Below are 15,038 nucleotides of genomic sequence, written 5' to 3' on the forward strand. Positions count from 1 at the left end.
TCGATCATTAGTCACACTCAGAGCAGATGCACAGAAGTCAATGGACTTGAATTCATTATTTCAGTGGGTCTACTCTGAATATGACTTAGTTGGCTACAATCCAATATTTAGGAAATAGCTAGAGGGAAGGCAGAGGGAAGAGTAACAAAGAACCTGCAGGACCCCCTTCTTACCCAGACATTAAGATCTGCTTCACAGGCCCTTCTCAGGGAGTCTTTGCCTTCCAAGATTAAGCAGTTGGTGACTGGGGAGAGAGGCCTTCCCAGTGGTAGTGCTCCTTTGGTGGAATACCCTCCCTAGACATGATGTTGACATGTTAGCATAACTTATCAGTCAGGTGTCAAGGTATGATTTCTTTAGTCACTAACAGTGCAGTCCTATACATGTCCACTCAGACATAAGCCCCAATCCCGTTCCGTGCCTGGGACCTACTGGGCAGAGGGACGAGCTTGCGGCCGCTGTCGATGTCCCGGCCGCCATCTTGGATGGGATGCGTGCACACACGGCGCGCTGGCGCGCCGTCGTGTGACGCGGCAGGGAGGCGGGGCGGCTGAAGGCTATTTAAGGCCGCCCCGCCTGCTTCCCGCCATCCAGTTCAAATTTCGGCGGCAATCGGGGCAGCCGCAGCAGCAGCAGCTTCGGCTCGGCGCGGTTTCCTTCAGCGGCAGCTTCGGCCGGGCTCCTTTTGGCGGCAGCTTCGGCGGGGTTCCTTTGGCAGCGATCGCGGCAGCAGCAGCTTCGGCAAGGCGCGGCTTCCTTCAGCGGCAATTTCGGCAGCAGCAGCTTCGGCGGCGGCTTCTCTGCCGGCGCACGTGGGCCTCCGGAGGCTTCCTGTGGCCAGGGTGGCTGGGCGGCAGCGAGCCCCCCCCCCAACCTCATTGAGAGACAGGGAGGCAGTGGCGGCGGGCAACAAGGCCTAGGCGGCGAGGATCCTGGGGCAGTCACGACGAGGCGGCAGCGCAGGATCGGATCCAGCACGGCGAGGACCACAGGCTAGGCGGCCTTTGGCCGGCAACTTTTAAATTTAATTGTTAATTTTAATTAGCGCGGGGGTAGGTGGGGCACGACCCAACCATCAATCCTTGCCACGTGCAGGGCAATTAGGCTACCCTCCAGGATAATTGGGTGCCGGGTGGGGGTATTGATTAAGCAGGCGGGCTCCTTCACAACGCTTTGTAATCACGTCGTTTTGCAAGCGGGGCCCCCTATCTCCCTCTAGTATGCCTAAGAAAGGACAAGGGGGGCCAAAAGGGAAGGGAAAGGCCCCCAGAGCAGGGGGGAGATGCCCACCCCCAGCGGCGGAGGGGGCAAGGAGTGGGGAGGGGCCACCATGGGCGGCCATATTAGCCAGGTTGGAAGCCCTAGAACATGGCTCAAGCCACCCTAATGCACCCCGGGACCAACCTGTGACAGGGAAGAAGAAAGACCCACCACCCAAACGGTCTCGGGGGAAAACACAGCGGCCAGTGAACAGTGCTGATGCAGGGGCTGTTGCTTCCATCTTAGCGCGACTGGATGTGCTGGAGGCCGGGCTCAGGGCTGAGGCGAGGACGCCCAGCATAGAGCCAGGCGCAACTCCCACCCTGCAAGCAGCCCCAACAATGCAGCCCGCACAAGGACCTTCGGCGGAAAGCACACAGGGTGAGTCCTCTATCATGCCACAACAACAAGGACAGCAGCAGTGGAGCTGGGCCCCCTGGGGGTACCCCTACTGGCCCTTTTCCCCACCAGCGGTAACCGAGGGATATGGGCAGGCAGGGACCCCCGCCGGCGGGGGGGAGGTTACGCCACAGCAGCAGCATCCCCTAAGGGAGGCCTGCGAGCAGGTCTGGCACCTCGCCGCTGGGACGGCGACGGAAGGAGGACATCAGCCCGCCCTGTCTGCCAACCCCCCTGCAGAGATATCCGACCCCCTGGGATCAGTCAGAGAGGGGGCCATACCTTTTGGGGAAACGTCTGCCCCACTGGGTTTTCATCTTCTGCCTGCTACGAAGGACAGAATATGGAGGGGAGAGTATGTGGACCTATTCTCGCTCCTGTACAGGGAGCCGGTTGGGAAGGATAAGGATAAAGGAGAACATGCAGAGCCCGATAGGCCCAAGCGCCGACGGGTAGAGCGCTCTTGGGCTAACTGGCTGCCTGCATTCCTTACCTACATGGGGGTGGTAATACAGAGGCAGCCTCACAGGGCCTCGGTACTGATCAAATACCTCGATATCATATACCGGGGCTATTCGGAGTTTCAAGGGACGGCATGGCTGGACTACGACCAGGCGTTCCGTATGAGGGCGGCTTTTGATACATCCCTCCCCTGGGACAAGAAGGAGGCTGACCTGTGGCTGCAATTTATGGCGCATTCTAGACCCATGGCAGGCGATAGGGCGGACAGCGGCCATCTCTTGGCGCGCCAGGCATCAGCAACTGCTTCCCGCGGGCCTGCGGGGCAGGGGGTTCAACCCCGCCTGCTTTGCTGGGAGTTCAGCTCGCGTGGCCTTTGCGGTCGGAGCCCGTGCAGGTTCAGACATGAATGTGCCATATGTGGGGGCCCTCACGCCTGCACTAGCTGCCCCAGGGGCCGCCCCTTCAGGGGTGGAAACAGGGATTCGGCTGGCGCAAGGAGGACAGGGGCTGCAGGCGCAGCTCAGGGAAAGGGGCCCCAGCCCAATTAAAATTGCCGAGCTCCGACACTTACTCCACCTTTACCCCCTAGTCCTAGATGCCCAGTTTTTATTAGAAGGCTTCACAGTGGGTTTTCGGATCCCCTATTTAGGTCCCAGGCGACCTTTCATGTCCTGCAACCTTAAGTCAGTGGAAGGCATGGAATCAGTTCTGAGAGAAAAAATTAGGAAGGAAGTAGTAGCCGGCCGGGTTTTGGGCCCCTTTGCTGCACCACCCATCCCCTCACTCAGAGTTTCCCCGTTGGGCCTCGTCCCCAAGAGGGCACCAGGTGAATTTCGCCTGATACACCACCTGTCCTTTCCACAGGGTGAGTCAGTCAATGACTTTATCCCAGCGGAGCTGTGCTCAGTCCGCTACACATCATTCGACTGTGCTGTGCGAATGGTCAGGGACTGCGGGGTTGGGGCCCTTATGGGAAAGTGTGACATCAAGTCTGCTTTCCGCCTCCTCCCGGTCCACCCACAGGACTTCGAGCTGTTGGGCTTGGCTTTTGATGGTGAATATTACGTGGACAGGGCATTGCCTATGGGCTGCTCTATATCATGCTCTGTTTTCGAGCGCTTCAGCTCCTTCTTGGAGTGGGCGGTCAAGAGGCGCGCAGGCTTGCAATCAGTGGTACACTATTTAGATGACTACCTGTTTGCGGGCCCTGCGGACTCAGGCACCTGCAGGGCGTTCATGGCACATTTCGCGGGGCTGGCTGGGGAGCTGGGCGTCCCCCTCGCGGCCGAAAAAACTGAGGGCCCATCCACTGCTATCACGTTTCTGGGCATCGAGATAGATACGGTGGCCCAATGCTGCAGGCTTCCTCAGGACAAGTTGGGGGCCCTCAGGGAGAAGATCTCAGAGGTGGTCAGTTCTAATAAGGTGACATTAGCCACTCTCCAACGGCTGGCAGGCCAGCTGAACTTTGCCTGCAGGGTTGTAGCGCCCGGCCGCGCCTTCCTGCGGCGCGTATATGACGCCATGGCTGGCCTATCACGATCCTACCACCGCACACGGGTGACAGCCGCTCTTAGGGCTGACCTGACAGTGTGGTCCACCTTCTTGCGGAACTTTAATGGGGTCTCCCTATGGAGAAGGGATCGCCTGTTGGAGGCAGAGCTACAGGTGCACTCCGATGCCTCGGGTGCCTTCGGTTTTGGGGTCATTCTGCATGACTCATGGTGCCACGGCAGCTGGCCACAGGGCTGGACACTGGCCGGCCTGACCAGAGACCTGACGTTCTTAGAGTTCTTCCCCATTGTCGTGGCCGTACACCTCTGGCCCGACAAGCTGTGTAATTCCTCAGTCCACTTTTGGTGCGACAACCTCCCCACAGTGCACGTTATTAACACCCTGTCCTCTAGAAACCCCAACGTTATGCTTCTGGTGCGAGCATTCGTGCTCCAATGTCTTCGCTATAATATTCAGTTCCTGGCGCGCCACGTTCCGGGTATTGACAATAGTATTGCTGATGCTCTATCACGGAACCAGATGGAGAAGTTTCGCCAGCTGGCACCGTGGGCAAGGGCTCTGCCGGAGGCGTTCCCCCCAGCGCTATGGGAGATTGGAGGATTGAATCAGAAAGGGCCATAAGCCTTTCTGTGGCGCCCAGCACTTTGGCCAGCTACCAGGGGGCAGGTAGGGATCTATCTAACTTCAGAGAGTCCAGGGGTTACGTCCAGGAGTGGCCCATCCCGGTCGAGCAGCTTATGGAGTTCTGCGTGGAGGGGAAACGGAGAGGCCTTTCAGTCAGGACCATCAAAGGTAAGCTCTCAGGCCTCGCTTTCCTAGCGAAGGCACGGGGCTTTCAGGACTACACGGGTGACTTTAGGGTGCGCCGGATGCTGGAGGGTTGGTCCCGCGAGCGCCCTTGCCCCCCGGATGCCCGCCTCCCCTTTTCCCCAGAGCTATTGTTTGGCCTGCAGGGACAGTGGAAGCACTTGTGTTCTTCCCCTTTCGAGGCCCTGCTATATCATGCTACGGCCCTCACTCTGTTTTTTGGGGCCTTCCGAATTGGGGAGGTGGTGGCAGCTTCCAAGAGGGATAACTCCCTCCGAGCCCTGCTAGTCTCCGACCTCAGCTGGAGGGCAGAGCGGGCCATCCTGCGGCTCAGGCGGTCTAAAACGGACCAGCATGGTAAGGGGCGCCTGGTGGTATTGGCCCCATGCCGGCAGCAAGAACTCTGCCCAGTAACAGCCCTGCGCGGTTTTGTGGCAGCGAGGGGGTCGCAGTCAGGGTACCTATTCATACATAGGAACTCCCAGCCCCTTACCAGATACCAGTTCTAGTCCGTGGCGAAGGCCGCACTGGGGAACTTAGGCGTGGACCCCAGTAAGTTCGGGACACACTCCTTCCGGATAGGCGCGGCCTCCACGGCGGCCCTATTGGGCTTTACTAAAGACAGGCTTCAGGCCGTGGGCGGGTGGTCCTCGGACGCGTACAAGGCCTACGTTAGACCACTTGCTGACACACACGGCGCCAGCGGCTAGACTTTGCCCCCCCCCAGGGCCCCCCCCCATTGTTACCCAATGTCGTTGTTGTTTCAACAGATCGCTGGACAAGATCGGAGCAGCCACGCATCCTCCTATGTGGCCACAGTATGATGTTCTGGGCAGGCCGCAGGGCGGCGAAGTCTCGCTTCGGCACGCAGCTGGGGCTCAGTCAATGGGCCGCAGTGCGGTGGCTGGGACGTCGGGGGATGCGTTGGGATGGGCTCCTGCCAGCCTTGTTTCAACCGGCTGTGGAAGTGGCAGCGCCCCAGGTGCTGGTGATCCACCTCGGGGGCAACGACTTGGGTCTGTTAAAGGGCAAGGCCCTAATTGAACAGGCATGCGGTGACCTCCGGGCCATTGCACGTCGCTGGCCGGGGGTGCACTTAGTGTGGTCAGACATCCTGCCGCGCAGGAGGTGGAATTGTGCCGGTGACCCACGAGGGATGGACAGGGCACGGAAAAAGGTGAACAGGCAAATTCAGAGGGCCCTTAGGGACTTAGGAGGTTCTGTCATCCACCACCCAGAGGTGGGCCACAACAAGCTTGAGCTGTTTCGGCCTGACGGCGTCCATTTGACGGACAAGGGCAACGACATCTTTCTAAGGGACCTGCAGAAGGGTTTACACCAGATTCTTATCGGGTGTGGGGTAAAGGGGGACTAAGCAGAGGCTTGTCCCCCTTCTGTGGCGAAGAAGTGCGGGGAAAGGTTAAAGGGAAAGGGCAGCTAGGTGACACCTTTAGGCACCTTTGGGGGTGACAGGCGGTCCGGAGGCCTGCAGCTCAGGGCTACACGGCCCGGGGACAGGGTACGGGCCGCCTTTGGGGCCAACGTGCCTCATCCGCTCAGAGTTTCAGGGCTCCGAGGGGCGGTGATGCGGGTTGGACCCCCTACACATCTTCAGGGTGTGGCTGGAGCTGGGGGGCTGGCACAGGGCAGCCCCAGGCTCAGGCAGGGCATGATCGCCCGATAGCTGCTAACAGGCTTTGCCTGGATCTCCAGAACGCCCCGCCCTTAATCTCCCTTCTGCAGGTTCATTATTCAATTGATTCTGTTTAAATAAAGTGGCCCATCATTTACCCAAGCAATGGTGTCTGTGTTTTATTTCGGCAATAGGCCGCAATCCCGTTCCGTGCCTGGGACCTACCGGGCAGAGGGACGAGCTTGCGGCCGCTGTCGATGTCCCGGCTGCCATCTTGGATGGGATGCGTGCACACACGGCGCGCTGGCGCGCCGTCGTGTGACGCGGCAGGGAGGCGGGGCGGCTGAAGGCTATTTAAGGCCGCCCCGCCTGCTTCCCGCCATCCAGTTCAAATTTCGGCGGCACCCGCCCGACCCTCCCTCTGCTGCAGTGTGATCCATTTGGTCGCTACGGGGCCGACTAGGAATTTTTGGCCTGCCTGCCTCGCTTTGCTGGCAGGTTTCTTTTGCCTACTCCACACTGTGGTTGGGGGGAGGGGTCAAGGGTTAGCACGGGTGCCCCTGGGGTCAATAGGCTGATTGGGCTGTTTAGTTTGTATTGTTAACGGTCACTTTGGGATGCAAGCGAAGAAGTGCGGGGAAAGGTTAAAGGGAAAGGGCAGCTAGGTGACACCTTTAGGCACCTTTGGGGGTGACAGGCGGTCCGGAGGCCTGCAGCTCAGGGCTACACGGCCCGGGGACAGGGTACGGGCCGCCTTTGGGGCCAACGTGCCTCATCCGCTCAGAGTTTCAGGGCTCCGAGGGGCGGTGATGCGGGTTGGACCCCCTACACATCTTCAGGGTGTGGCTGGAGCTGGGGGGCTGGCACAGGGCAGCCCCAGGCTCAGGCAGGGCATGATCGCCCGATAGCTGCTAACAGGCTTTGCCTGGATCTCCAGAACGCCCCGCCCTTAATCTCCCTTCTGCAGGTTCATTATTCAATTGATTCTGTTTAAATAAAGTGGCCCATCATTTACCCAAGCAATGGTGTCTGTGTTTTATTTCGGCAATAGGCCGCAATCAGTTCAGTGGGACTAACCTACTAAGACTTTGCATGATCATCCTCTGTTTCTCTAAGGTTTAATTGCTCTGCTGGTTTTCTGTGGAGAAATCATTCTTTAAGGTTATTTCTGAGGTAAACTTTGTTTTGAACAAGTGTAAAGGGTTAACTCTATATGAACTGTCTATGCTTTTTACTAAGAGCTGTTTAGAAATATGGTATCAGAATGTGCAGGTGGCTGGTAGAAAGTAATGTGGTAGTTAGCTGTCAATCAAAAATAAATATAGTTTTGAGAGTGAGGTACTATTTATACAGTATTATACAGCCACAAGAGTGGCTGTATACTATAGCCAGTGTGGATTTTTCACATTCCTCAATGTTAAATTGAAAATAACCCCCATGCCATTCTGATGCTTCCCATAAGCTCATTTCAATACAAAACGTATAGTCCTGAACTCAGAAACGCTTGCTTAACAATAGTCTCAATTTTCATGGCGATACACAAAACAGTCAGAGGGGATAGATAGTTCAAAGTGTAAAAAGAGCGGGGGGAAACCCGAGAGCCCTTTGCGACTTTTTTCTGTCAGAGTTCTCATAATCTGTTGAAATTCATTAAAAAATCAGCCATGTTCACAGAGTACCTGTAATCCTGTTAATGGCATTGCCCCATACTCTGACCTTCATCTCCTGCAGTTCAAAAGTTTTAAAAAATGCCTGGCTGATTCTTAATTAATTTAAGAAATTTTGGCTGGAACCCAATTATAACATCGAGCATGCTCAGTAAGAACCAACTGTCAGTGTTCTAAAAGCCAGACTCACAGCTGCTGGGCTTGCCTAATCAGGGGGCCACACCCACACCAGACTTTGATTTCAGTGAGACAGTCATGGCTTCCCTCAAAGAATCCTGGGAAGTGTAGTTTGTGAAGGGTGCTGAGAGGAGACTCTCATTCCACTGACAGAGCTCCAGTGGCCAGACTGGTTTAATAGTCAGCCGCTCTGATTGAAGGTCTGTGAGGGGAACAGGGCATCTCCTAGCAACTCTCAGCACCCTTCACTAACTACACTTCCCAGGACTTCTTGAGAGAAGCCATGACTGTCCAAAGCGAAATAAAGGCCTGTTGTGGATATCACCAGGGACAGCTTTGGTTTAAATTTGTGTGGAAGGCTACATGTGCCTGCTGTAGAATAAAAAGGTGGGGGAAACGCTGGAAAGCAATGATACTGTTCACAATGCTTTCCTTTTGGAAAGGAGAAGGGCTTCCCTTCTCCCCAGTGCCCACCCACCCAATCTCCTTCCCTCCCCCTTCCCCTCCCCCAGGTCAGTGTTGTACTATGATCTGGGAGACCAGGGTTCAAATCCCCACACAACCATGGAGCTTACTGGGTGGCCTTGGGCCAGTCACTGCCTCTCAGCCTCAGAGAAAGGCAATGGTAAAACCACCTCTGAATACTGTTTACCATGAAAACCCTATTCATAGGGTCACCATAAGTCGGGATCGACTTGAAGGCAGTCCATTTCCACTTTCAAACATGATTTCACAGAAATAAATCCCATTGAACTCAAAAAGTATACAAATCTCTCCCCATCCCCATCCCCTTCCAATCCCATCCTTCCCCTCCCCCTCCCCATGGTCAGTTTTACCTATCTTAAGCATGATTGCACGGACATAACTACCACTGAACTCTATAAGCATGCAAATGATCAAACCTCCCCTCCCCTCCCCTCCCCCTTCCTTTGCCTCCCTCCAATATCCTCCTTCCCTTTCCCACTCCCACTCCTCCTCCCCCATGGTCAGTTTTTCCTAGCCTAACCATGACTGAATAGCAGTAAATCCCATTGAACTCAATAAGCATGCAAATGATCAGACCTGCTTTTCCCCTCCTTCCCTTCTCCTCTCCCTTCCTCCTCCCCTGCCCACTCCAGCCCTCCCTTCCTCTCCTGAACTCAATAAACATGCAAATGATCAAACCTGTCCTTCTCCCCTCCTTCTCCTGCCTGCTCCCATCCCAGTCCTCCCATCTGCCTTTCCTCCCCTCCCTCCTCCTCCCCTCCCTCCTCCTCCTCCTCCCCTCCCCATCCCCTGTGGTCAGTTTCACCTATTCTAAGCATGATTGCAAGGGAGAAAATCCCAATGAACTCAATAAGCATGCAAATGATAAATCCATTCTCAGCAAACTTGCACAGGATCCCATTTTTTACCTAAAAAGCAGGGAAACTCATTAATAGGCAAAAAAACTTGCAGTTTAAGAATGTATCTATAGCCCACAGATATTTCTATCAAACTTTAAAAAGCAGGGAAATTGGGCAGCTCTAGTGAATGCACCAGGGGAGCAGGAGACCTGACCTCTCCGAGATATTGTACTGCCCTGCAAATTTGTCAAAATGCAAACACAATTTGGGTTGGTCATTCACAGTCCAATCCACTTCTTGTGTAGCTTGGAAGAATTTGGTAGCATGTGCCTCTGAGCACATGGCTTCCCTGGTGCATTCACTATAGCTGCCCAATTTCCCTGCTTTTTAAGGTTTGATAGAAATATCTGTGGGCTATAGGTAAGTTCTTAAACTGCATGGTTTTTTGCCTATTAGTGAATATACACAGAGACAGAGAGTTGAAAATGGTAGATTTTTATTGGTCCAGTAAGTGAACATTCTGCCTCATCCCACTGGACCATAGTAGTGACCTGATTGGGGTTGGGGGAAGGAGAATTCCACGCAAATTTGAAGTGATTCGCTGGAGATAGCCCCTGGCTGGAAATAAAGGGGCAGTCTCAAGCCACATTCAATTGTGAGACGGCCAGTCTTTGTGGATCAGTAGAGGAGGTGGAGAAAGAGAAGAAGCTGAGGACATTGTGGCTTGAGAGGCTTGGGAAGACTGAGAGAAGCCAAGAGCTGAACTCACTGGCTGGAGCTGAAGGACTGTGTGGGAGAGTGAGTGTCCCAAAATACAGCCTTTGAAAGAATTCTACGGCCAAGAGTCAGGCTGCTTTCACACTGCACTTTATTCCGTTATTCTGACAATTTCTTACCTGGTAATTTGCGCATTATATTTGATCTTTCACACGACACACAAGCTAGCTTCACAATTCTAGTGGAATGTAGTGGAAGTTTAGCGCTAATTTCCATGATAAATGATACCAGAAATAACCCATTAGCACGGCTGGGAACCCGGAAGATTGAAGGAGTTTTTTGCTAGCTGCAGCCTCTCACGTGACAGGCATCCCAGCATGCAGTGCATTCCTTTAGCCGCACTAGGGGGGTTTTTTGTTTTGCCTGATAAGCGTTGTACTGGTATTCCGCCATCAGCACTGATAGCAGCAGCATTTTCCACAAACACCCCTGTCTTGATATAAGTAAAACAATTTAAAAAGTCAGATCCTAAAGGGAGAGGGCTTGCATGGCAATAGAACGAGATCTTAGACCTTCTACACAGTGGGGAACAGTGTGCATGGGTGAAGGATGAAAACAAGCCTTGTGAAAGATAGTTGCATGAAATGCCGGTATATCAGCTGAAAAAGCTGCTGTTCCTTCAAACAACAGGTACTGCAGTGTGATAGGGATTTTAGAAATCCGGACAGAAGCACTACCTTTTTAATCAGTTAAACTAACGCAGTCAGCCCCATGTGTGAAAGCAGCCTCAGTGGGGATTGCTGAGTGCCCGAGGCAGCAGAAGTTTCTGGACCAAGATGAAAACTTCAACAGAAGTCCTGATGAGAGACTCCAGAAGCAAGACGTCAAGGACCATATTGGAGACGTCTACATAGACCTCGGTGCCTAGTTTACTAGTGTTAACTGTGTTGGAGTGTGCAGAGGGAAATTGGCTATAGGTTTAAATAGGGTGAGGAACTGAACCTCTCAAAGATGCCTTCTTAAAGATACAGTATCCTTACAATACAACCATTTCTTCCTATATATTTTGTAAGGTGTCACGTTACAAATACTGCTAACTGCTGTGGGGACATGGTGATCGTGGCTGCTGAGGCCGGTGACTGAGGTGAAGCCAGTGGGTGGGCAAGAATGACCAAGTGGGCAGCAGCAGGCAGTGGCCTGGGCGAGCCGAGGAGCAGCAGGTTGTGGCAGCTCCTCAGCCTTGCTGCTGCCGCCTTGCTGCCACTGCCACCACCTACCTCAACAATGGAGAGCAAGAAGGAGGGAAGCGGCACGAGCGCAGGACATTTGTTTAGGAGCTGCCCAGGACTGCCAGTAGTGGCTGCCATCCTCTCCCAGCTTCTGAACACCTTGCATCGCTGCTGGTTACCAGGAGGGGTAGAGGCAAGGCTCAGCACAGTGCAGCACAGCAGCAAAGCCAATCTGATGCTGATCCCACATCACGCCAAGCTTTCACTGTGTTGCCCATCCTCCTTTCCCTCCCAGTAACCAGCAGCAACACTGGGTATTTGGAAGTTGAGACAACAAGGCAGCTATACCTGCACAGCCCTGCTGGTCGCTACTGGGTCTGTCTGTCCTGTGCGGCTCACCTCCACCTCCCACCTCCCTGCTCTGCTTCTTTTCTCCTCTGTGGGAAAAAGTCAGGGAGTGGGGAAAGGTGCCTTGGTAACCTGGGGGAGAGGGAGGGGGAAAGGTGCCTTGGCAACCTGGGGAAGGGGGCAAATGAGGAGACTGAAGCAGTGGCAGCCACACAGCAGTGCCTGCAATCACTGGATGGTTTGACGTGGTGGGTCTCTGAGGTTAGGTGGTGGGGTTGGCATGCAAAGCGCACAGGGCAGAGTCTCTAGTTGAATCAAAGAAATAAGTACCCAAGTTAACTTCAATCATACAAGATTGCATCACCACCTGATTATTAAAAGTGTGCTTTTAAATAAATTTAACATTGGTTTTTACTATAAAGTGGAATCTGTACTGTTCTGTATCATGCTTATCCATAGCTACTGGATACATGGTAGCAATTGGAAAAGAGATGAATAAGTAAGTACAGTAGGGCCCCACTGATACGGCGGGTTCCGCTCCAGACCCCCGCCGAAAAGCAAAAACCACCGAAAAGTGGAACTCATTGAATAGAATGTTGCGTGGTGCTCAAAAACCACCGTAAAAGCGGATCAAGCGCCATATGTGTGGGGCTTTAGTCTAATTGCGTCTAATTGAGACTGCCGCATTAGCGAAGCGTCATAAAGCGAAGCGCCATAAAGCTGGGCCCTACTATAAAAGGTTATCACCTAAAAAATAAGGACACCTTTCAGGTTAAGGCGTGGATGCAGGTGTGGATGGTAGTTTTCACCACAAGTTACTGGCAGTGGAGTCTCTTTCTCAGCCTTATCAACCAACACAGCCAACTATAACTAGACACAGTGCTGCACAGGTTGGATGTCCAAGTTACCCCATTACTTCAGCAATAGGTGGTCTTCACAGCTCAATGAAGCACAAGTAGAACAGTCACTGGATTAGAGGTGCAGGTTGAAATGGAGCAAGTGAAATACATTAAATTATTTAGCATCTTAATTCAGAAAACAACTTAGTGAGCATGACCTCTTGCTCAGTTTTCTTCCCCTTGAACATTTAAATGTGAATATATCAGTAGTTTTACAATGAATGCAATCATGTATACCTGTTAGAAGAAATAAGATGATCTGCTCCAGAAATTAACAAAATGTAATGCTGCTCTGCCAAGTGCCAACTCTAATGAAATCGGTTGATGGTTAAGCATGCAGACGTTAGGAAAGTAACTTTTTTATACAACCTGGATTGATTTATACTCCGCTCTTGACTATAACGGATTCCTTTGTTTGAGAACCTTTATAAAGGAAACATTGAAGAAGTGTGTAGTCTAAAAAAAAGAGAAATTTCTGGGCTCCAGGCTACTACCATTCTTAATTCTGCAAACATTATGTTTGCCCTTAACAATGAATAATGAATGCTACTGCAATTAATAGCACTGCTCACAGTACATAAAGTCAAATTAAAATGCAAGTATTTGCAGGGCCATCATAGCCTTATGCACTTTGAATTTCTCACCACAACAGGGGATACTCTCAGAGATACCTTTGCTTCTGTAACTAGGCCTTGCCCCAGTCATAATTTGACCTATATACTTGAGCAAATGTCTTCTCCCAAATCAGCTTCCCTGTACACAAAGATCTTCCTCAGAGGCTGTCCACCAAGTGCTCCCACCTAAGTGAGGTTGGTGGCAATGGAGGAGAGGGTCTTTTCCCTCCTTGCCTCTGGACTCCTTCCTCCTTCAATTTCATAGAATCATAGAGTAGTAGAGTTGGAAAGGACCTATAAGGCCATCAAGTCCAACCCCCTGCTCAATGCAGAAATTCAACTTAAAGCATACCCACCAGGTGGTTGTCCAGCTGACTCTTGACTGCCTCCAGTGTTGGAAAGCCCACCACCATAGGTAATTGGTTCCATTGTCGTACCTCTCTAACAGCATTTTTTCCCTGATGTTCAGATGAAATCTGGCTTCCTATAACTTGAGCCCATTATTCCATGTCTTGCACTCAGGGATGACCGAGAACAGATCCTGGCTCTTCTTTGTGTGACAATCTTTCAAGCACTTGAAGAGTGCTATCATATCTTCCCTCAGTCTCTCTTCTCAAGGCTAAACATATCCACTTCTTTCCATCATTCTTCATAGGGCTTTGTATCCAGTCCTAATCATCCTCGCTGCCCTCCTCTGAACCTGTTCCAGTTTGTCTGCATCCTTCTTAAAGTGTGGTGTCTGGAACTGGATTAAGTACTCAAGATGAGGCCAAACCAGTGCCAAATAGAGGGGAACTAGTACTTCACGTGATTTGGAAACTTTACTTCTGTTAATATAGCCTAAAATATCATTAGCCTTTTTGCGCCCACATCACACTGTTGGCTTATATTCACCTTGTTATCAACAACAATTCCAAGATCCTTCTTGCATGTGGTATTGCTGAGCCAAGTATCCCCCATTCTATAACTATGCATTTGGTTTCTTTTTCCTAGGTGTAGAACTTTGAACTTATGCCTGTTAAATTTCATTCTGCTGCTTTCAGCCCAGTGCTCCAACCTATCCAGATCACTTTGAATTTTGTTTCTGACCTCCATGGTATTAGCTATCCCTATCAATTGTGTATCATCTGCAAATTTGATAAGCAGTCCCTGTACCTTAAAAATAATGCAGTGACTACTAGAAGCCAACATGGATTTATCAAGAACAAATCCTGCCAGACTAATATTATCTCATTTTTTGATTGGGTAACTTCCCTGGTAGACTGTGGAAATGCTGTAGACATAATATATCTTGATTTCAATAAAGCTTTTGACAAAGTGCCCCATGATATTCTGATTAGCAAGCTAGCTAAATGTGGGCTGGATGGAACAACTATCAGGTAGATCCACAGTTGGCTACAGAATTGTACTCAAAGGGTGTTTATCAATGGTTTATTCTCAAACTGTGGGGAGGTAATGAGTGGGATACTACAGGGCTTGGTCCTGGGTTCAGTGCTCTTCAACATTTTTATTAATAACTTGGATGAGGAGGTGCAAGGAATGCTTATCGAATCTGCAAATTTGATTGTGTAGATCATGAAAAACTATAGAATGTTTTAAAAGAAATGTGGGTGCCACAGCATCTGATTGTCCCCATGCACAACCTATACTCTGGACAAGAGGCTACTGTAAGGACAGAACATGGAGAAACTGATTGGTTCCCAATCGTAAAGGGTGTGAGACAGGGCTCTATTTTATCACCCTATTTGTTTAATGTAAATGCAGAACATATCATACGGAAAGCAGGATTGGACCAAGATGAAGGGGGTGTGAAGATTGGAGGGAGAAATAGAAATTTTAAGATATGCAGACGATACCATACTACTAGCAGACACCAGTAATGATTTGAAAGGAATGCTGATGGAAGTTAAAGAGGACAAAAGCAGGACTACAGATTAAAGTTGACAATCAGGATATTGAACTTGTCAAGGATTATCAATACCTTGA

The 15,038-nt window shown here is 51.5% G+C and overlaps 2 protein-coding genes across 4 annotated transcripts in view; one reads left to right on the forward strand and one right to left on the reverse strand.

The window, feature by feature from the left end:
- Positions 1-15,038, reverse strand: part of CA10 (carbonic anhydrase 10) — a 463,009-nt gene that overhangs the window by 385,893 nt on the left and 62,078 nt on the right. The window lies entirely within an intron of this gene.
- LOC133379633 (uncharacterized) lies at positions 631-6,318 on the forward strand. Its single transcript, XM_061615288.1, has 2 exons — positions 631-1,641; positions 5,214-6,318. Exons 1-2 carry the CDS (start codon positions 1,221-1,223, stop codon positions 5,816-5,818), a joined length of 1,026 nt encoding a protein of 341 aa, XP_061471272.1. The 5' UTR covers positions 631-1,220; the 3' UTR covers positions 5,819-6,318.

Source organism: Rhineura floridana, chromosome 3 (genome assembly GCF_030035675.1).
Source record: "Rhineura floridana isolate rRhiFlo1 chromosome 3, rRhiFlo1.hap2, whole genome shotgun sequence".
NCBI classification, from domain to species: Eukaryota; Metazoa; Chordata; class Lepidosauria; order Squamata; family Rhineuridae; genus Rhineura; species Rhineura floridana.